Here is a 22,521-nt window from a genome sequence, read left to right as displayed (position 1 = left end):
TAAGTCATTAGAATAACCCTTGCATGTATTTACAACAAAGCAGTATTAAAGATCATCTCATCATGTTCAGCATATTCATATTTGACTATATGCCTCTGAGAAGCTTCTGGTTTTTTAAATGCAAGCAATAATCTTTTCTCCCTTTCTGCAAAGTCTTGAGAAAGAGATTAGCGATGTATTTTAAAACACCAAATACTTGAATCATTCAGTTTAACAAAAAGTACCAAGCAAACCCAGTTTAATTTGGTTGAACTGCACTGTTTCTAGGCCAAAGGCAGCAACTGAAAAAAAAAAACCAGACAAAACCAAAACAAACAAAAAACCCCAACAAAACCCACCCTGCAACAAGCCAAACCCCACAATCCTCACCAACTTAATTTCCTTTGTTCCCTTCTTCAGTATGGTTTAGAGGCATAACATTAAGTATAAGTTATCCGTCTCATGCAGGTATACACTTAACTCGATGCAAAAGACTACATTTCTAAAAACGCTAGCTTGATACATTATGCCAGACAAATCAGAGACACATACAAAAATGCAACTTACCATTATCTGAATTTAATTATACCCTATGAAAATACTATGAGTGGTCTCCAAACCGTCAGCTAGTTTTCAGAAAGTGCAAAGTGTGATCTGAAAGAGAACTTTAGATAGATATGCATCTCTTGAAGAATGATTGCCTAAAGAGAACATACAAATTTGGAGTTAATACGAACAACAGGTTAAGCTTTTAATATCTGTCTGTTTTATACAACTTTAGACCTAGAAGCTTGGTAAACAAATTTTTGAGCTGTCTCCTTTCTTGGGAACACCAATTTTGACTTTTGTTCCACAAAAGGTTTGGTTCAAGGTAGAACAGAAAGGAAGGAGGGGAAGGTAGGGGGGAGGGAGAAGCAGTTCCAAGGCCTTTCCTAAGAGGGCAGTCAGAATAGCATTTAAAAGCATGAGAGTTACAAAGAAAGCAACAAGAGATGTTTACCTTTGTTGTGTTATTGTTTTTTTAAAAGAAATAAGTCTGTTTATTCAAAACAAATTTTACAAAACAATTGTCTTTTTGTGGTACAGAGCAAAGTTTAAGAATAAATATTGAATACTTTGTATAAAAATTAGTAATATCAAAGGGAAACTGATGCAAACCAAACAAACAGGTAAAAACAATTTTAGCATTAAATATGCTGTGCAACAATGTCAAACTCTTAATGAGGAGTGACCATTCAGGCTGATACAGTTTTATTTGTAGAAGTAAAACCTGACAGCCCTGCATTGGAGCACCGAGACTATTGTTAAAAAAAGGTTCCAGATAAAGGTGTACAAATCTTAAGTCAGTGTTTAGAACCAGAAAATAAGAAGTTTTCTAGCATCTCCATTTTTCTGAAAGGAGTGCATTCATGCTTTCCTTTTTATTCAACAAGCAACTTCTTTTCACTGCAGCAAAAGAAAATGCATACTACAAACATCAAGGCCCTTTTAAGCTTAAGAAACAATCCAAACAAAACTCAAACCAGCTGTAAAACAAAGTATTTCAACGGTCAAAAGTGACTTTCAGATAACGGCAAACTACATTTAAACAGTGTTTTAGATGTTAGCTAGGTCATTACCATATAGAAGTTTAAGCTACTTACTTTACCTTTGCTTGTATGAGTGAAAACAATAAATCCCAATACATAGTTATGCTGGAAAAAATCGTAGTCTTAATAGTACCTTTTGATTGCATACTGCATATGAAGACCCTCCTTCCCTACAGTGAACAGGGTGGCTTTTTCTAGTAGTGCAGTTTTGCTGTGCAGCTTGTTGATTTAAACGGCTCACAACAGGTCAGAGATCTGATGAAGCAGCTTTCCTTCAGTACAGAATACTACTTTCTCTATATGTGCATTTATTTCTCTATAAGTCAATAGGTTATATAGATCTAGGGTTGTCTTGTGTTTTGTTTTTTTTCTTTTAAAAACCACACATCCTCAGTACTGTAATCAATCTGTATCGGCAATAACAAAACCAGGATTTGTTCTTTTGAAAGTATAGCTGTTATATTCTTCAATCATTCTGACACTGGTAAATGATATATTTGTGGGCTCTTTATATACTCAACATTTGGGTCCAGTTAGGATTCTTATTATTTTCCTTCTGGAAAACAATTATAGACAGTTACATATTTCACTTAATTCCAGTGGCTACCTACCATCCATCTGAAATGGCAGCTTAGAGGACAGTCAGCAAGCTCACTCCTGGATTCTGTCTATGCTAACATATACCATTAGCCATCCAAACCATTAAAGCCTGCAGCACAGCTCCAAGAGCAGTAGCAATTATTTAAACAAAAGTTTACTACTTACTTGTAGCTTAAAACTGCCAAGTCCTGTATAGCTGTTCTACAGTAAAGTCCAAAGACACAGATCAAGTGAGACACTGCTCCACAGAGCAAGAAACTTCAGGCAGAAAAAAAAAGGCTAGTCTTAGACAGGAAAAGCAAGTAGTATTGCTCCTGTAATTAGCACATTTCCAACAGATGCTTGATAACTTGTGAGCTTTTGCATTGTTATTGCTCTACTGATAAGCATGACTCATTCAAGCTTTCAGAAGTAGTTTTCTGACACTGTCCACACTAGAACTTGTTCCAGCATCACATCAGTTCACAAGCAATATCTGACCATACCTTGTGTGGGCTGTGTGTCCACTCCAGGAAGAACTACCACAGGTTTGGCAACTAGCAACTAAAATAGCTGTCCTGAGAGTTTGTGAAAACACTGTTAGTGAGCTATACAAGAAAAGACTGCAGACATCCTAGAACTTTGGTTCTCTATGATATTTATATGGCACCACAGTACAACTCATAATGGCTGGAGTTTGAGCATCACTTAGTTCTATCCTCATTTACAATGCACAGGTGTATTGTTCCTCCTGCAGGTGATATTAACATTGAAATACATTTTAAAGATAAAGGGCTTTGTGGACACAAACTACCCTGAAATTTTAAAGACAACCTTGTGCTTAAGACTTCAGGAGAAATATTTCAGTGATTTTCATTTGTTTACTGAGTTTCTGTGGCTCAACATCTCCCTCGCCCTTCACTGTGAAGTCAAACTTTGTGCAGAAAACACCCTCCCTCTTTGTTAGTACAAGCATGAAATTTTGCTTTTTTGAAGTCTTTAACAGCTTCAAATGAACTATAAGTAACATTCTCAGGGACTTTTGCTTGGTTTTCACCTTTAGAACCATGAATGTTGGAAAGCAGAAGCATTGTTAAAAGAAAACTCATTTAGCTTATTTGCTTATTAAAGATTGGACTGTTTAAATATACCGCTTCAGTTTTCAGAAGGCAGAGAAAGGTTAGCAAAACCATTACATGAGTAATATTTGATTTTTATCCTTTCAAGTTCAGTCCTGACCTAAAGATAGCTCCCTTTTTGTTACTTAACCAAGTCAAAGGGCACTCAAACACTGTTTCTCTATTTCAAAGATTCAGGCAGCTCTGAGAAAAAGATTGTAGCAGGTCTTCACTTCTAGCACTGTGTCAATTGTGCAGGTCCAGACCTTCAGTGAAGCATTGAGAAATGGCAAATATTTGTAACCGATTTACATTGCCTTAAACTACTGCAATAGTCTCAGTCATGAAGTCAGAAGTTCTATTTTCCTCATATTTTGAAAGGTCTACTCCATTTTGATATAGCAGATTTTCTTTTTACCATCACGTGCCTTAGTTCACATTAAGTTTTTTTTTAAAAAAGCTAAGACTTACTGACAAGTTCAAAGTAACAGACATTTTCACCAAGCATTTCAAAGTCTAGAAGTCAAGTCCATTATAGTTCATTTAATCCAGACTTGCATCCCTTGAAGAGTGTAAAAAAAAAAAAAAAAAAAAAAAAAACAGGCTACAATGTAAAAAGTTGCAGTACAGTAGGAGAGCTATTCCAATAGGAGTTTCTGAACAGAATTTGGGACCATCTCCCTCCCCCTCCCCCCTGCTCTCCCAAAACTATTCACATTTAAGTTTTACATCTTTCCATGTTTACATATATTTTGAATAAACAGCTAAAAAGTTGTTGCTCTGTTTTGGCTCAGTGGATCTTCAACGCAGATATTCAAGTATTACGAAAATGCAGCTGAACAAGGATACGTGTCCTCATAATACAGTTTACAGAGAAGCACAATATTGACTAGTCTGCAGTATATTCTACCCCAAATCCCTGAAGAAAACTTTTTAACTTTGGGATCTGTAGCCTGCTTCCAGAGCTGGTGAAGATCATCTACATGCCCATGAGATGTCATCATCTTGTTATAAATGCAGGGATGATATGGAGCCTTTCCTTCCCCAGAAAAAAATACATGATATTGTGGTACAATTCCCATTTTATTGGCACAGAGACCCATGAAAACATCATCTATATAAAGACTCGTATTGAGAGTCAATGAAGCCTCGTATACTTTAGCTGCTACATCATTTGATATTACATATGCAGCTCCTGCTGTATAGTCGGGATAAGAGGGCCACTGGTACATTTCATATGGAACATAGTATTTGCTACTCTTGTCTCTTACGGGAGGGGATCCACGATGGACACGACCAATCCAGAGATCTTGAACACCCATTTGTGCTAGACTTTGGAGATAAGCAACAAGATTTGGCATATGGATAAATATATCATCATCTGCAGACATAATGAACCTGGCATGAGGACAGTAGGCATTCACCCAGCTAAACTGCAAAAGCAATTTAAGAGTAAGATTGTGAAAAGTATCCAAGAAGTCTTGCTGAATCAAATCATTGTATTTCTGGTCTTCCAGCTGAAGTTCTCTTTGCAGCTGTGCTTGCTGCAGATGATCTGTTGGTTGTCCTAAAGCAAAAAGAGTTTTAATGTTGGCATTAAGTTGAGAACGAACATACTTCTCATTACCCCAAGTTTGTCTAATTGCATCCCTCCGATGACGGTTTTCGGGAGAAGTCTTCACAAACAACAGGAGAAGGACATCCTGCTGCTGACATTTCTCTCTGTGGTTGATCAAGTACTGGTAGCTTGATACTCTGTCCAAGTTATCCCTGTTGATAGACAGGCTGTCATTCACAAAATGGTAGCTATTTATGAGGTATCTGTACGAATAGGACTTCATATGGCTCACAATGTGATTATCAAACGGTCCCCAAAAAATCATGAGACACAGTATGAAGCAAGTGGCAAATATCTGCAAAAAATGGCATTTTCTGACTCTTCTGGGACTAACAAACATTCTGATGCAGTTTCTATAATCCTTATTCTTGTTCAGGATCAGTGTTTTCACAGTGCCTGTGTTTTAGTTTAAGAGCACAGTGTCACCCCTTCAAGATAAGTGTCCATTGTAAGGCATGTTGTCTGTCATTCAGTATCCTTTCATTCAGCTTTGTTCACAGATTTCACAAGTCATCTTTCTCAAAAAACATTTTTCTTTGATTGAAAGAATGCAGACACTGTTGAAAGATGAGACTTGCAGATGAGTATTTTCCTTTTGGGGCATCTTGAATTGAACACTATAGTTCTAATTGGATCTTCTCATGTGTTTCTTTCCTTCATGAAGATGAATACCTACCAATTGTAAGGGCGGGGGGAGAGGAGAAAAGTTTTAGTGAGCTGATATTAACACATCTGGGTTTAAGTTTGGTCACAAACATGAGCTGACTACTCAGACACTCCCCATCACCACCCACCTACCACCCCCCCCCACCCCCCCAAAAAAACTGGCAGCAAGTTAGCAGTTGTCAGTGGCCCAGAGCAAACACGAAGGAGAAGGGGAACTTGACACAGAGGCTTCAGTTCTGACACAAGAAACTCTTTCTTAGACAAGCCCACTGCCGTTAACCAACGGATGACAACATTCTGTTTAAATTCTTTAAGCCAGGAGGGAACCCACGCCCTACAAATGACCGAATTTACAAGTTGCCTTCGGACAGCCTATTAAAAACCGAGACCCACGCAGAGACCTGCGACTGCTCCCGCATGTGGGAGCACCGGGCCACCGCAACGGCCAGAGCCTGCCCCGACAGGCCTCGCCTCCCTCACAGCCACCGCCCGTCCGCTCAGCCAGGCTCCCTGCGAGAAGGGGCCGGAGCCGACTGGAAAGGAGGCGAGCAAGGCAGCCCTCGCTCCAGTCTGGCTGAAGGCAGGTTAGGCAGGGCCGCCCGTGCCTCAGCGCAGCCCCGGCTCCTCAGGGGGCCGCAGCCTCTGCCCTGAGGGAAGGTGCCACCTCCGTGGCTCCCCTTGCCCGTACCGGGCCTTCCTCCCCCACAGCCCTGGTAGGGCCGCAACGGCCTCATCGCCCAGCACCTTCCCCGCCCCGGGCCACGGAGCCCCAGGGCGGCACGGCTCTCCTCCCTCGGCCCCACGGGCAGGCTTGCTGAAGGGAAGCTGCTGCCTGAGGCAGGCTGAAAAGCACCACTACTACAACTGTGCTCCGGCGGCACCCGTTACCACATATCCCACCTATCAGGTTAGGACATCTTCTTCTTAGCCGATGGCGCAGATGGAAGTTGTTTGTACCCGAGCTATGGTTAAGATGTAGGCTATGCAGCAAGCCACACCACACAGGACTGCAGACTCTCCAGTTAGGCACCCCTCAGTCACCGATACACCTACCTATTAAGGCCAGACAGCTAACACTGCAGCGCCACCATCTCTGCTACCAACTAGGGTTTTAGTGAAGAAAAGAATCCAAAGCACAAAAAGCCATGCAAGCCCAGCCTTCTCACCCTGCAGTTTGTAAAATTCAGTTCTTGTAGCCAGAGTTGTCTCCCCTACCTAATAAACAAGAACGGCTGAAGTAGCAGCCATTTGTTCATCCCATAAAAACACGAGAACAGAGCGAGCTCTCTGTCAAGCAACAAGTGTAGGACTAGCACCATAAGGAATGCACCCCACAAGCTAAGCACTTCTTGCACAGAAACACAACCCCTGGAGCAAGAGAACACAAGCTATCACTATTACGTTAGAAGAAACATGCAACATGTGTTTTGAGGTTGTTGTACCCATCTAAGGTCTTGCAGCTAGATAGGATGACGACAAGGCAACAGACTATACAGAGCTAAGGAAACTTAGAGCAATTTTGTGGTGTAGTTATCTACCACAGGAAGGGGACTGGCTGCTCAAAATGGAAATGGTGATGGAAACTGTGCATTGGTGCAGTTGAGGCTCACAGATCGTAGTGCATAACAGAAAAGCTGTATGGGCAGTTTGGTGAATAAAAGTCAGTCAGCTCTTTTTATAGTATCAGTTTAAACCCTTTTTATTTTGGAAACATGAAGTTAAACAATGCACGTCAGAGTTATAAACTCAGCAACTTTACAATAGAACGCTCTTGCAAAGCTTACTCTTGTTTCAGATGAAGCAGAGATGCAGACAAGCTGGAGTGTTACAGAAACCCAGACATTTGATAGCTCCTTTTGGAGAAGTGGGTCTGAAAATACCTGCTACTTCCTGAGAGTAAGGATAAGTTCTGGTTTTCCCCTCTGACCTAGATGCTTATTTGTGCTCTTTTCCAAAAATCTGTACTCTGCGTGAAGTTGGCCAGTTAGCACAAATGCTGCAGCATCATCTCTCCCAATTAAGTTTACAAAGTCTGGAGAAACAAAAAAAAAAAAAAACACAAAACAAAAAAAAAACCCACGCTCAGCCTAGGTGGTTGGGTTGCCCACTGCCATCATGATAGCTTAAAAGCAGCTGACTGACTTTTCTGACAGTAAAGGGAGCACAAGGCAATCTGTTTAACCACTTGAAACAGTTTAACTTGGTAAGCACAGGAATCCTAGTCACCAAATAAAACTTTTTTAGATTACACTTGGATAAGATGTTTTGCCAGGTCTACAATTGCCCACATCATCTGGTAAGAGGGGACAACAGTCAACATCACAAATACAAAGTGACAGAGATCATTGAAGACTAGCAGTGAAACTAAACTGCATGGCATTTATTGCCACTAGGGAAGAATAGAAGACCCCCCCCCCCCCCCCCCGCAAAAAAAAAAAAAAGAAAAAACCCCAAACCACAGAAGTCACCATGGAAACAGCTTTAATTATGGAGCAGACAGCAGGGGACAAGAGATGCACATAGACTAAGTTTTCTGCTCCCTAGCACCCCCCTCCTGGAAGTCAGAGATGCTGGAAAGAAAACCTAAGCTTTTCTTTGAAGAAAAAAAAAAACAAGCCATAAGATCAACTGACTACAGGCTAGAACAGTCTGGTCTGTCATTTCCTTGATCTAGTTCAGGGGAATTAGATCAGTCTTTAGTAGACAGAAGTTGCTCAGAATCCTCCTCAGAACATACCCCCCAAGTAAAAATTTAAAATGCAATTATTGATGAGCAATACTGATGAAATTTAAGGAGGCCTATACCTACACCACCACCACCCCATCTCCCTCCAAAAAAAGCCTGGAGATTTGCACTGAAGGTGCCAATGCACAAGTAGAGTCTCCTTCATTGTCAGAACTTTTTATAGCGCCTTTGCAACACCCATCGTTTGGGCTTAGTCATGCTCTCCTTCCCTTAACAGGAGAGCAGGTTGAGTCACCACAGGAGCTATTAAAAGCCAACTGATTCTCATAATTCTGAGAAAAGAAAAAAACAAAACCACACAACACACCAATGCATTCTCCCTAGCATAAGGAAACATCATGGAACAGAGATAAAACCATGTTTGACAGTCATTTTTCTGACCATAATTAAGGTGTTTTGCCTCTTGGTGTGCATTTTCTTACTTGTGGCTCAGAAGCTTTTAGATCCACCCAGAGATTGGAGAGAGACTGGGAGAACCAAGCACATACACGGTTCCTGTAGCTGCCTCCCTTTCTGGTAGACTGAGGATTCACAACTGTATGTGGTCTTCCCCATTTGCAAGTACTGCAAGCTTTTTTCATCCTGCAGCAGCCCTACCCTTCCTAAAGGGGTTTGTTATTTAACCTTTCAGTATTGCAACAAGCATGACTACCATTTGAATGTAGTAACTGTTTACAATTCTGCATTTTGCATTCAGTATACATTGTGGGATGAAAGTGGAGCTAGTAGAGTTTGTTATGCAAACTCAATAGTTTGTAGAGTGACCACTGTAGAAAAGCAGATCCTCAGAGAGCTACTTAGATGTCCACAGAAGTCAATAGTTGAAAAAAGTCAGTATGAAGTTAATTTCAGGATAGAATTAGAACAGTTTTGGAAAGTCCACTGAGGAGAGGCAGACAAGAAAGACCCTAAAGAAACACAGAAACACCTCAGACATGAAACACCAGAGAGACAGACCCTCACCGGAAGAGCCATGAAGAGGCAACATTCACACAAAAGACACTCCAACATCGAGATTTTTTTTTCCCCAACTACCACCACTCTGATAAAAACCTAAACCCAAGAGAGACCAACTAAGACTGCCCAGAGAGAACACCCCACAACTCCCAGCTACAAATTCTGTCATGGAGTACAATACACAGGCTGGGCTTCAATTAATCTGTAATAGATCTGATATACCACATCCCTGCATCATGTGTATTTTAGGACAAAGATCATAATGTATAGTTATTTTTCACTCCTTCTTCCTAGGACAGAAGGTAAGTTTAGGTCACAAGTAGGTTTCCCAGGCAATGCAGGATATTCCACGAAACACTATTATAAACAGAACTTTTTTTTTTTTTTACTATCTGCTTGTAGCAACTGTCCCTTTCATATCAACAACTCTTGAATAAAGAAAGTTCAGAAGATGTACAAGAAAGAACACCTCAAACATTACCTAGTTTCAAAGAGAAGTCATCTGAAGAGCTGCTGATGTCTATGTCCACATCTTGTCCTTGGCTGTGCCAAGAGCCACTTAGTTTACAGGTGCAGTTCCATGTGATGGTTGAGCTCAATCAAAAGCTTACTGCTGCCAGTTGGGGACAGCCTTGCACTCGCTTTTCCCCCAACCCTGCCCTCTTGTCCTCGCTACATGGACCTTCCACAGATTGCAACAGCACTGGAGCTTATATAGCTGCTCAACAAGCCAAATTCATCTCCTCCCAACCTCTTCCCCTCAAAAGGCAATCTGCTGAAACCCCAAAGGAAGTATCAGAAGCGGTTAATTCAGGTCAAGCTGTATCTAGAGCCTAACCTAAGTGCACAACAGGACTCAAAGGTTTCCTTTGTAGAATCAGATGTAACACACATTGTTTCTAAAGCTTTCAGTCTTTTCAATGCTAGGTCTACTACCAGGCTCTGTGTTACTACAGAAAACTTGAAGCCCTAAGACAGGCTTTTGGTCTAAAGTCAGGATAGTCCTGTCACATGAGCTGTTCCAGATCAGCTTGTTTGATTAGTGGATTAGGATGTCCAGGTTCAAAGGCACATTGCAAGGATGCTCCCTCCTGCTGGAAGACTTCAGATGTCACATGGACCTAAGCTGCAACACCACTTCTACAGTACTAAAGGAATGTGACCAACCATAGAGGTGACAGAAGCAGACATGCTGCAGTTAAAGCTACAGGGACTAAGATTAGTACTGCCTGGATTTGAATTCAGACAGATTTGTCAAGCCCAGCATAACAATGCAACAATCCTGAAAAGAGTGGTTTGGATTTTCTTGAAGCGTTCAAAATCCATTTAGAAAGGAGCTACAGGGTTCAAAGAACACGTTTTGTCATGTTTGAGAGTTTTGTTTAAGCAGAATTTAAAACTTTTTTGCAACGTTTGGTTTCTGAGCAATTTAAACAGTTATAATTCCTATGAAATTGAACTCTTCCATCTCCAGCAGTACTGATTTATGTACTGCTTACACCAAAAGACTGAAGGAAATCTAGTCAATTTAGCACATCAAATAAGCCATCAAAATACAAAATTACATGTTTATCAACATTTTCCCTTCTGATTGACTGACTAAAGGTTAAGAAAGTATGTGCCTAAATTAATGGGAGCAAAGCCTGAATGGACATTACTGCTTACAGCTTTAGCTACAAGATTATGTAACCCAGGTTCCTCTTACCATTTTTCTGTTGCTGACACATCTTCACAAGTCATGCTGTCTGTCATCTCTACCAGGGCCTATGTCCTCCTTCTTCACTTCCCAGTATTTGAAGAACTTCTTATACGTTAAGAAGTTGCTTTGAAACTAATCTTCAAGTTCCTCATATATGAGCTGTATCACAAAAGAAAACTGAACAGAAACACTGATCAAGTTACACCCCTGACACTTCCAGGATTTCCTGCCATAGTGACATTTTAGGTTGTTTTAGAGTCAAAAAGGTCATTTTAAGGAAAAAAGATACAGTAAGGTACTTAGCTAAGCCTTCCTTCCTACATAGTTCACAAGCACCAAGGTGGTAAGAAAGCACATGCACACAGCCTGCAAAGAAAATAATTTCAAGGAATGTGAAAACTTCTACTGTTATACCTTGTTCTGTACAACACTGGTGAGAAATGGAAGTCAATTTGGACAGGTATCCTGTAGGAAAATACGGTCACAATGACAATGGGATTAACAAAAAGAAAGTCTAGTGCTGTAAGGATCTATGAAAAGTTTGGAGTCAGGTCATGGATGTTGCATCAATAAGGAACATTAATGCAGGGATGACTGACAGTAGCTTTGAAAATTGTTTCAAGAACATTTAACCCATTTTCTGCAATCTCATATGCAGGCTTTGCCTGCAAGTATTTTTAGTTTGCCTGCAACTTGCAGTCAGGGTACAGTTTCCTGAGATGGTAGAATCAACATTCTTAGATGCTTTTTGTGCATGTGTTGAGAACTTCTCAGATTGAACAGACACCTGATTTTCAGAAGTTGCACATCCAACACCTTCCAGAACATGAACTCCTTAAATGATTCTGAAGTTGCTTAGTCAAGAGCAGCCCCCTTATTAAAAAAAGCAGGCATTGAAGTACAGCAATTTCTCCAGGAGAGCTTTGTATCAGAAATAACTAACAGCAGCATGTAGAAAAACGAGACATTGAAAGCTGTGACCACTTGCTGCTTCCCATTGATGTGTAACACTTGTAAGTGCTGGGGCAATCTCTGAAGTGTTCATTGGCAGAGAAATTCAAAGGATGGCAACACATCAGATGGCAGTGGAGTAAAGCTTTTCAACTCCTTCAGGGCTGGAAGCAGAAACAGGTTGTAAATGCTTAACACTGCCAGGAAACAGCTAACTACCAGTGGAGATTTAGTTTCTACAGAGGTTTTGCACTTGGTGTAACTCTGGGTGGAAAGGAAGAGGGTGATTTCTTCAGCTTCCCCCAAAATGAGCAGCAAGCTTCCCAGCTGCTACAAGCAAGTCTAAATGGAAGCATCTGCCAGAATGGACAGACTTGCCTTCTTAAGTTGCTTTCATCAGGATCAGTTTCCTGAAACAGTTCCTGTGCAGGCAGCAGGAGAGGAGCAGGACCACATCTTTCAAGCACCAGCCTACATTTAGACTGCAATTTTCAGTTGCTTTAACCTGCTATATCCACTGCAAACTCTTCCCCATACAAGCTAGAAGGGAAGACTGCATTTTCCAGAATGAAAGCCTCCAAAATATGAGTCAGTTCAAGGGATTTTGCACAAAACACACAAGCACCACCATGAAATTCTTTGCTTTGTGTGCAGCAGATTGAGTGAAAAGAGCCAGTTCTTTGTACTGACAGTGAAGATAACTTTCTGAAGTTTGAGAGTCTAACAGGATTGAGGCCGCATGCCCTCAGTTTCTGAGAAGAGTGACTAAGTTAAGCACTTAACTTCCATGCAGGCAAGTCAGAGCTCTAAGACATAGCTACAAAGGCCGTAATGGTACCTATTGTACAACCCATCGCATCTGTTCTGGCAGATGCCAGTGATGAGCTCTAAGGCTATACTGAACAGCAGTCTGCATTTATGTAAGTTGCCTTTTACAGTGCCAGTATTTAAAGACGTGCCAGATTGGTACACATTCCTTTCAACTCTCATGTACTAAGGCAAAAATATGCAGCAAAGGGGCAGAGCACATTAACTGCAGCTGTTAATGTTACCCCATCAGGTGTGGATGGCAGAGCTTAAGAATCAAACCCATTTGCACAGCACTAGTCTTTCTGCTTCAGAGTGAGACTTCAGTCAGCTCTTCTTACAGCCTCTAGAAAGCTTCCCCACCCCTACCAGTTTTGTAGATCATTTCTGTTCATATCTGGAAGCCTCTGTACAAGTGGTGTAAAGAATTTGCTACTGACTATGTAGCACTTAACCTCAGAATATTATAAAATAGACCTTGCGCAGAAGTGGGTGAGGACCACAAAAGGCAATAAAAAAAAAAAAGAGGGCTAGCTTGCCACTGCTTTCTATCCCACATTAGTGTATTCACCTCTTTACAAAAGTGTATTTCAGACAACCTTGCAAGAATGACATCCCATTACACATGGCAAGCTTTGAGCTGAAGGTTGAAGAAAACTGTTTTCCCCATACCAGAGAAAGCAATTGTGAAGTATCAAGCAGTTAAGGATCCAGTCCAAAGCTCAACACTGAAGACAAGAGAATGCAAATTCTCTAATTACACACTAATGCTGAATCTGTTTCATAGCATGTTGAAGAGCTACAACATCACAGCCCCAGCTAATCAGTAATTCTTTCTGCTGCCTGTTTTAACTAAGCCCATTCAGATATTTATTTGCAGCTAGATCTAGAGATGTTATTTCCTGCCTATTTTCCCCACAAACCTAAGGTGATTTCCGTTCCAGTCTACAGGCCATACCTGAAGATCAAGCTGAACAACTATCTGAAGCAGGTTTTTTTCCAAGCTAGCTGCCAAACTAAAAGTCATCAAATTTAAGACTGACACAACTAATTGCAAGAAGACTAGTTTAAGCTGCCTTTCTATGGGGCCTTACTTTGAAACTTTTTTTTTTTTTTGCCTAGTAAAGGCCTCATGTAAACAGAAGGCTAACAGTGTTGTACCATGGCCATTTTAAACCATGCTAGACTTTGCTATCCTAGTTCCATGTTTTAAGTTTTCCATTCCAGAGTAAATATTCTCTCATCTGTTCTCCAATCTATCCCTCTTCCTCAGACAATACTTTAGCCTATGATCGCAATTCAGCATCAAACTCCAGATGGATCTCCCTCCCATATTGCAGCAAGAGTTTACAGTCAAAATTGGGATGTTACATGTGTCACTAGCACATGAGCACTAAGGCAGGAAGACAGACAAATGGGAAGTTCAATTTGTAGATCAGAATGCAGGGGTTTCTTGTGCCAAAGCACTGTGGTTTTTTTCCTTCAGTTAGACCAATGATGATAAAACATGCTAGAATTAAAAAAAGTCAAGTCAAATACTGGTTAACTGACAGGGTACAGGAACTGGTGGGGTTTTTTTAGTGTTCTATTAGACTAGTGCTTTCCAGATTTAAATTAGTACAGATCATACATATGTGAACTCATGAGTCCACATAGCAGAGTATCATCCCATCTAGACTTCCCAAATCAGTTCAGCTGCAAAAACCTGCCTCTCTCTTAAGCATGGCTTATTAACCTTAGCCAAGTATCATGCTGACTTACCATCCAGATACCATTTATACTCTATACACAACCAAGCACGACAGAAGTCCTGGATCACCCCTTTCCGCATCAAATATTTTCTTCCAGTAGTTTCTGTTCCCAAACCTACAAGTAGAGCCCTCTGAGACAATCTGCAGGTTTACTTGTCTACCTGCAAACCACATACACAACAGTTCAAGGAAACTGGGCTGCAGAACACTAGTGCTGGTTCCCATCCTAATAGTACCTGGTCAGTAAGAACCAACATCACTTTTGTTAAAAACTCTTCCACTTGTATGACCTAAGTCATGTAGTCAGGAACATAGCCTGTTTTTCAGTTTTTTGTACACATTGTAGAAATAAAGGAGCAAATCAGGTCCCAATCCTATGCATAGGGATACTAGACAGTACAGACTAATTTTCTCCATTGCTATGGAAGTATGCAGGTCTTCAGTTTCAAGGCCATGCTTTCCCCACCACATATACACACCCAGCAAGCACAAGATCTAATGCTAGACTGAATCCACCATGCAGAGATGTACCTCAAGCAAAGCACACACCTACACACAAAGGTGTCCTAGTAATTTAAGATAGTACTCTTAAAGCAACTATAGAATCAGCCTAGAAAACAAGCAGCTCTATGGAGAAAAACAATACTTCTATCAATATCTAAGAAAGCATCTGCATATATAATTAAATTTAAAAGATGAGCTTTCTGATGAGTGAAAAATCATGAGGAAGAGAACCTCTTTAAGATAACCCCCAATGGCTCATCACCCCCACAAACATAGCAGAGCTGCCTTTGCCACAATACTTCAAAGCCCTCCTCTCGAGATCACCAAGAGCAAATACTGTTTAAGCCAATTCATCTTTCCTTACAGCCACCAATCTACAAGCACATAAGAACAGATAGTCATTGCACACTCAGTTCCCTTGGCCCTTAACAGAATCATGCCTTGTTCATTCTCACCCCCTCCTGTTCACTGCTGTGCATAGCTGCCAACAACTCTTAAGCTGAAAGAGAGAAATGTTGTATTCTACTCGAAGCTGAGGGAGGAGGAGAGTTATTAGTGACCCTGTCTGCTTCTTGGATAATCTCATCTAGTGGGTTGTCTTCTTTTATCAACAGGAAATTAATCTATTTGAATCAAGCAAGCAGCCTATCTGACCATATATTTGCTCTTGTTTAGCACTTGTAATTCAGTTATTTTCTTAAGAGATTAATTCCCATTTGGGGTAGTTCAGCACTAATTTGCTAAAACTGTTTCAACACATGCAAATGCAGTATAAAAGTGAAGTCTATATATACAGTATATATACACATTTTCTATAGAAGCATGAAGTACTAGTCATTCAAGATACACCAACAGAAGAACTTACATTTTTAATGAATTTAAAATTAAAGTTACATAAACAGCACCTTGAATTCAATTAAAGAGTCACCCTAACTTTAGGCAAATCATTATCTAGAAATAGCAAACACATCAGACTGTCCTTTTCTCCCAAGTCCTAACCTCCAGACTGCAATTCTGAAAGCATTTGCACAGTCTTCACCGGCATAAGAAAGCCCCAAATAGTTTTAAGGTTGAAACTGAAAAAACATGCTAGAAGCATTATATTAAGAGGTACATGTAGTTTGACTAAAGTCAAACTCCTATCAAACAAACAGATACCATCCAAACCTGTTAGGTTTGTGCTCTCCAATCTCTATCAAAAGATACCACTTCTCAGGGAGCGATTGTCAGTTTGGGGAGAGGGTTAAAGGAAACAGCAAAGAAAGTTTTGCTAAAGCTAAGCATACTGCAAGAGCTGGCTACCAAAAAGGACTAAAGAGGAGAATGTTTTCTGCATTTGCAACAGCTGCTGACAGAAGGCACCACTGTCTTAGTACTTCCACAAGATCTGGATTCATATGGCTAGCTAACCTTTTCCTTTAGTTCAGTAGTGAAGTGTTAAGCTAAGGTCTATTTAAATTACTTTATAAGACTGCATAAGTTTCAAGGCTTTAATGTAGTTTTCACATTTTAAATAGTTTTCAAGACAGTAAAATATTTCACATCAAAAGCTTAGTTCTTTGTAAATTTAAAAACAGATTCAATACAGAAGGCTCCTTCACACATGTTGGGGGTCTCCATGTTTGTTTCAAACAAGCCAGAAAGACACCAACATCTCAGATTTTATCATAAAATGGATCAAGAACCACTTCAGCATATACAAAGGAACTGAAGATTGGCTGGAATAATAGCGGTGCAAGGCTTTGTTTAAGCCTGTCTGCAAACTGGGTGGGATGAATTCCATTAATCCCCTCCTACTTCTGTGGGAACCAAGGAGAATTTTGGCCTTTTATACAGCCTTTTCTGCAACACAACAAGGCTAGGGATTGAACAGGAGACACTCATCTGCTTTTTGTTATGAAATATGGGGAATAGGAATAGCACAGGCTCATGGCAGAAAAGCGAAAAGAATCATCACCCCCCACATGCACTTCAGAGAAACATGACAATACAGTAAGCTGTAGCAACGCCAGAACAGCATCCTGCTGTTTCTACCTTACCACAGTTGAAGTACCCTCACTGAGAGCTGCTAACAAGTCACTGGCCTTAACAAGAACAGAGGACTAAAAAAAATTCTTCAGGCCTAGCTTCAAGATTCAAATCAGATAAGAAAAGTCAAACAGAGGAGCTGCAAAACACTGCCAACACGTTTAAAAAGCAGTGAGATTTCCTTAAGACTAGTCTTTGTAAATTAAATGAAGGAACTTGTGCATTTGCATTTAACTGGAAGTACTTGTCTCTGCTTAGGAGAAATGGATAGTAGGTCACATGATTTAGTAACATGAAGAGCCAATAAAAATAATATTTTGATATATATAAAAATACATCTGTTGTATATAGGTGTGTATGTATACACACACACACTTCTATGCAAGACTAATGTAAGGCCAAGAATATAACTGAACTACATACAGCACTAGTATACACACAGCACCAGATTAAGAACTCCTGTGAGGACAGTTTAGTGAAACATTTAAGTAAAAACTACAAATGGAATTCATTGGGAGACAGACCACAAGACACCAGTCTGTCGACTCTAGAAGGAAGCTACAAAGATGTAAGCTTCTGCTCCCAAGACAGGGATGACTTAAGGCAGAAGGAAAAACAAAGACATCCATTAAAGGAGTCTGATCATTCTAGAAAGCTGAGCTTTGAGAAAAATGCAATAGAAAAATCAGTAGCTGTAATTACCACAGGACTTTACTCGGGTCTTGCGGACAAAGCAGCCAGAATCTCAGAAAAGAATTAGTTGTAAGTATAGTACCTTTGCCACCCCTATTACCCACTATAAGGGTTTCCTACTAAAAATGTAGTGAATAAGTATTTTACTGAGAAGTCAGGAAAGTTACAAGGAAGAGTTGCAAAAGCACTTTGTCTAGCCTTAACAATAAAACACATGTATTACACACCCCAGTATACCGTGCAAAGTGAAAGCCTAATCTTCCTTTAGTTAACCAACTCGAGTAAAAAAATCCACCCATCCTCAGTCTGTGTCATATTCCATGGCAAAACACAACTAAGTGGGGGGAGGCTACGGTGATGTATGATGAGTAACAGTTTAAAGAACAAGAAAAACTGTAAGTTTCCTGCCCTAAGACAAAAGGCCAGTTTAAGTCAATCAGCACAAGCCTCTTCAGGTCTTAGCAGAAGTGAAACTGGAAGAAAGTTGCAAGATGCAGCAGAAGAAATGTGAACAGAAAGTGACTTACTGGGCCAACAGTAAGTTCAATTTGAAGCAACCTTCTCCAGCTCTAAATGCAGAGGACTAGCTAAAATCCCTTTCTTTGCCAATATGTCCCAAAGCACCTCCAACAATATGATCTGTGTTGATAAAAGGAGTTCTTTATTTCAAAGTTGCTGCACCTGAAAGGTGACAGTGTACCTTCAGAGCATGGCAGCACTCCTGGGAGTTTTGAATAAAAATGTGTGGTCGCTCAAGTTTAAGACTCCAGCAATCTGGAAATGGTACCAGAGAGTCAAGCCTGACCTCATGAAACTAGTTTGCAGCAAGCAAACTTGCTCTGCACTGCAAGGCAGGAACTCCTACAGTCTGTGGTCTTGGCAATATGTAGATATATGTCCCTCTTCAACAGTCCTTCAAACTAAGTTGCTTTTGTTTACAACATTCCCTTCTTTCAAGGTCATCTGTCCACAGGTTAAGCCATCTTGGGATCTGTTAGATTTTCTGAGTTATTTGGGCATGTAGCAGCAGCATCTCCAAGCCACAATTCCATTTAAGTTGAAGATCAGACTATGCAGCCACCCAAGCAACACAAACTTTAGGACTGGTACGGGTTCATTCTAAAAAGCTGCAATTCCAAAGCAAAGGGGTTGTTTCATCGTCCTGTTTCCATATGTTGCGGTGTTTCTCTCATTGACTATAGAATTCAAGTGCCACCTTTCAAAGATCCTTCCATAGCATTCCCCCCCTTGCTGCCCAGGGCAAACACCCTATTCACAAAACTTTTATAAAAGAGGTGAAACCACCTCTCAAGTGTCCATGACTATTATTTCAGTCTTTGAAGACTCAGGAATGCACAGACCTCAGTTCAGGATCTGGACCACAATTTCCCTACTGTTGCAAAGATTCCAAATACGCAATGTCTCCTGTATCAGTGGAAAATCCTGCTGTCACTTATGGCCAACCTGACAGAGGTAGAGCATGCTGCTTTCCACTGGAATTTCAAGATTAGTTATTACTGAGGTCTGCTGAATAATCAGATAGCCTCAGTCAAGATGTGCACATCCTAGGAACCTGAGGAAGGTAATTTACTAAACTGCAAGCGCCATATGGAAAGAAGAGCTAGTAATGCAATGCTAATCCATCATTTTCTGGTTCCCTCCATGCCCTCTGCCAGTTCTAAGGCCCAGCAGACGTACTACAGTAACAGCAAAACCACAGTAAGTTTTCCCAACAACAAAAACCTCTCAGTCCTCCTGTACTTTTAGTCAGCGACATCTTCAAGTTAAAGAATTACCCAGACAATTCCTCAGGCATAGACTGATAACCATGGGAGATGAGGCAATGCTTTGTACATCCTAGATGCCATAACACTGTAGGTGCAGAATAACACCAAACACATAAGCCACTGGCATTTCAAACGATAAGCAATGACTTGCAGGGTTTTCCACATGCTTCTCTCTAATCTGGAGGTGAATTACCATTCCTAGCTTCAGTACTCACTACTCCAGTTTGGCCAGATGTCAGAGAGACTGTCCCAACTAGTGCTTCAGACAGCATGAGCAACCAGTTTCCTTCTCAATAATTTAGGATCTTAGAGAAAGAAGCAAGTGATACAGTTTTGATTCACTTAGTGGAAGAAAACTAGTAAGCAGATACTGCTATTGCATTTCTACACAGACACCCCACCCCAACCCCTCACCTCTTACCAGTGAAAAAGCCCGCAGTTTTACTGAGATACTACATTTCTGTATATAACAGATGGTGGGCTTCTATGAAACCAGTTCTGTGCAGAACAACCAGTAACTCCCACAATACCAGAGCAACACCCAGCTCTATGTGACAGTCGAGTCTTCTGGAATACTGCTAGAATATTCCACGGCTGTTGTTACCAACAGTGATTTAATGTCTCCTACCCTGCTCAACAAGGGAGAAAGGAAAAAAAACAAAGCTGGCATTTATCCTCTCTTCGATTACAACTATTTCCCCTTTTTAAAAACAATCTACCCCTTTGCTAACCCCATCCTTTTCCCTTTCCAACTGCTAGGAGAAACGCAAGAACTGGGGAGGAGAAGTGAGAACAAGACGGCATCATACAAACTAGATTTCAACACTTGCACTAGTAGTTTCAACAATACCACTAAGAGATCCTCAGGCATAAATCTCGGCAGTCCCTAGACGAGGATGCTGCAGCACACGCAAGCAGCACGTACTCCACTGCTTTGCGTAGCCAGCATAGAATTATAGGCTTTTTATCATTGCCTTACACTGGAGTAAAGCCAGTCTCCCGTCTCTAGATCCATCTCGGAAGCAGTTAACAAAGCTACTTCTCCTAAAAAGCTGAGGTGTTTCCTATGCTCCCTGCCAGTGAGGGTGAGCCAATGCGACTCACCCCTTTCCTCGGGCCCCCGCCGTCCCGTTCTCCAGCCGGAGCTCCGGGCTGCCGCCCCCGCCGCCCGGCCGAGCCCGGGGCTCTGCCCCGCGCCCCCCACACCCGCCTCCCGGCTCGGCGCCAAGAGCACCCCAAGCTCTCCCCAAAACCTTTGAAGCCCGGGAGGCTCGAAAATACTCCAAGCTCGCACTGGTGTGGGCTAGAGGTCCCCCGTCGTCGTCCCGCCCCCCACCGCCGCCTGTTGTTACAGCCGCCGCGCCTCACCCGGCGGCTGCGCAGCGGCCGCCCGGCACCCCCGCGAATCCCGAAATTAGCGCAAATCGATCGTTAGCTTTCACGCCACCCCGCCCTCCCCCATCCCCGTCCCCCGGGGCATCCGCGGAGCCCCGGGAGCAGCATGGGAAGGGGCGAAGGGGCAGAGATGGAGGGGGAGAGAGGGGAGCTTTCGGCCATGCGGCTGGCGGGCGCCCCTTCGGGGAAACAAAAGAGGGAACCGGCCCGGCCCTTCCCCTCGCACACCTCCCGGCCGCCGCCCCCAGCCGACGGTTTGAAAGTCCTCAGCCGGGCCAAGAGAACAGACCAAAACAAAACAAAGAAAAAGAGAGGCTTTTTTTTTTTTTAAAGTTTTGCTTAGCGCAAACGCGCTTTTGGAAAGCATTCAGTGTCTCCCCCTTCCGCCTAATGCGTCCTCTCAAGCCGGTTTTTCCTACGGAGTCCCCCAAACTAGTACTGGGGAGGGCTGCTCCCGCCGAGCGGCAGGGCGGCCGGCAGCCTCCGTGCCTGCTTCCAGCGGGGAGAGGAACTCCCGGCACGAATTAGGGCGCTAATGAGGCCAGGGCGGGAGGGTTGCCCCAACGCTTTCGGGGGTGCGTCCCCGTGTCGCAACCCAGGGCCGAGCGGAGAAACTCCAAGCCGGATTTGCGAGTTTGTTGGGTGGGAACAGTTGAGGAAAAAAAACAAGACAAAAAAAACACAATACGGTTTTCCTGTAGCAAAAAAAAATATTTTTTTTTTGCGGGGAGGAATAGGAACCCGGGAGACGCTGGCAGAACAAGAGGCGGGAGGAAACAGCACTGCTTTGAATGAGTTATTTCATTGCAGTGCTCGAGTGGCTGCAAGTTTTCCCTTCACGGCTCAGAGGATGAGAAAGACCCTGAGAGAGCCACAAAAAATTTCTGAGGTCTTTCTGCTTTTTTTTTTTTTTTTAAGAATATAATCAACTGCCAGACAACGATCAGAGATTTGGGGGGAAATCTGCTAGAAGGCTACACAAAACAGACGCTAAAACCGCACTGAAGTTTGGGTCTCGTTTATTACAGAAATTTGAGATCCCAAACCCCGACAAAACCCTTCTTTAAGTCAGGAGCAAGGCAATCGCGTACGGAGTTAATGGATGCGCTCTGTAGCAGAAACCTTTGAAACAAAAGAGTTGGAAAACTTGTTTGCCCAAAGCACGGAACCGCAATTCCAGAAACGCAGAAAAGTGAGACACCCTCCTCCCCTGAATAGGCCAGCTCTTAGAGTCCCTGAAGGCAGACAGAGACGAGGAAAAAAAAAAAAAAAAGCATCTCTGCAAACAGAACACCTTCGCTAATTTAATTACCCAGCTACTCGCTTTACACATAAATGAGGAACGAACAACCCGGCCGCTCTTCGCGAGCGAACAAACTTAGAAAGCGGGGGGGGGGGGGGGGGGGGGGGAAAGGGAGGGGACGACACCCAGCACGGATTCTCGTATCTCACCAACACAACCGGAGAGCAAGCCTCCCTTCTCCTCCGCTTGCTTGGCTTCCTTCCTTCCTTCCTCGCTTGCTTGCTTAGGAAAGAGGACTGGCCCCGGCGCGGCCGCCCTCCCAGCCCGCGCTCGGAGCTGCCTCATTGACTCGCTGCCCCATATGTGATGCCTGAGCCGGGAGAGCCAATCACCGGCGCCGCCTCTCCTCCC

The 22,521-nt window shown here is 42.3% G+C and overlaps 2 protein-coding genes across 24 annotated transcripts in view; one reads left to right on the top strand and one right to left on the bottom strand.

The window, feature by feature from the left end:
- The window catches only part of MCF2L2 (MCF.2 cell line derived transforming sequence-like 2), a 188,637-nt gene that overhangs the window by 93,320 nt on the left and 72,796 nt on the right, over positions 1-22,521 (top strand). The window lies entirely within an intron of this gene.
- B3GNT5 (UDP-GlcNAc:betaGal beta-1,3-N-acetylglucosaminyltransferase 5) lies at positions 1,214-22,469 on the bottom strand. 8 transcript variants are annotated; one of them, XM_030027117.2, is made up of 3 exons: positions 22,320-22,469; positions 10,958-11,128; positions 1,214-5,555 (listed from the first exon to the last, which is right to left on the bottom strand). In XM_030027117.2, exon 3 carries the CDS (start codon positions 5,221-5,223, stop codon positions 4,087-4,089), a length of 1,137 nt encoding a protein of 378 aa, XP_029882977.1. In that variant the 5' UTR covers positions 5,224-5,555; positions 10,958-11,128; positions 22,320-22,469; the 3' UTR covers positions 1,214-4,086. The 8 variants fall into 8 exon arrangements, with proteins under 8 accessions (XP_029882977.1, XP_029882975.1, XP_029882973.1 ...); XM_030027115.2 differs by lacking the exons at positions 10,958-11,128; positions 22,320-22,469 and adding exons at positions 7,430-7,581; positions 9,734-10,389; XM_030027113.2 differs by lacking the exon at positions 10,958-11,128.

This window comes from Aquila chrysaetos, chromosome 10 (genome assembly GCF_900496995.4).
Source record: "Aquila chrysaetos chrysaetos chromosome 10, bAquChr1.4, whole genome shotgun sequence".
In the NCBI taxonomy this organism is placed as follows: domain Eukaryota; kingdom Metazoa; phylum Chordata; class Aves; order Accipitriformes; family Accipitridae; genus Aquila; species Aquila chrysaetos.
The sequence above is the reverse complement of the archived record's forward strand: the minus strand, read 5'-3'. Positions and strand labels throughout refer to the sequence as shown.

Bases quoted from the DNA above. Each gene is read 5' to 3' on its own strand.
- B3GNT5 (XM_030027117.2), bottom strand. From the start codon at position 5,223: ATGTTTGTTAGTCCCAGAAGAGTCAGAAAATGCCATTTTTTGCAGATA.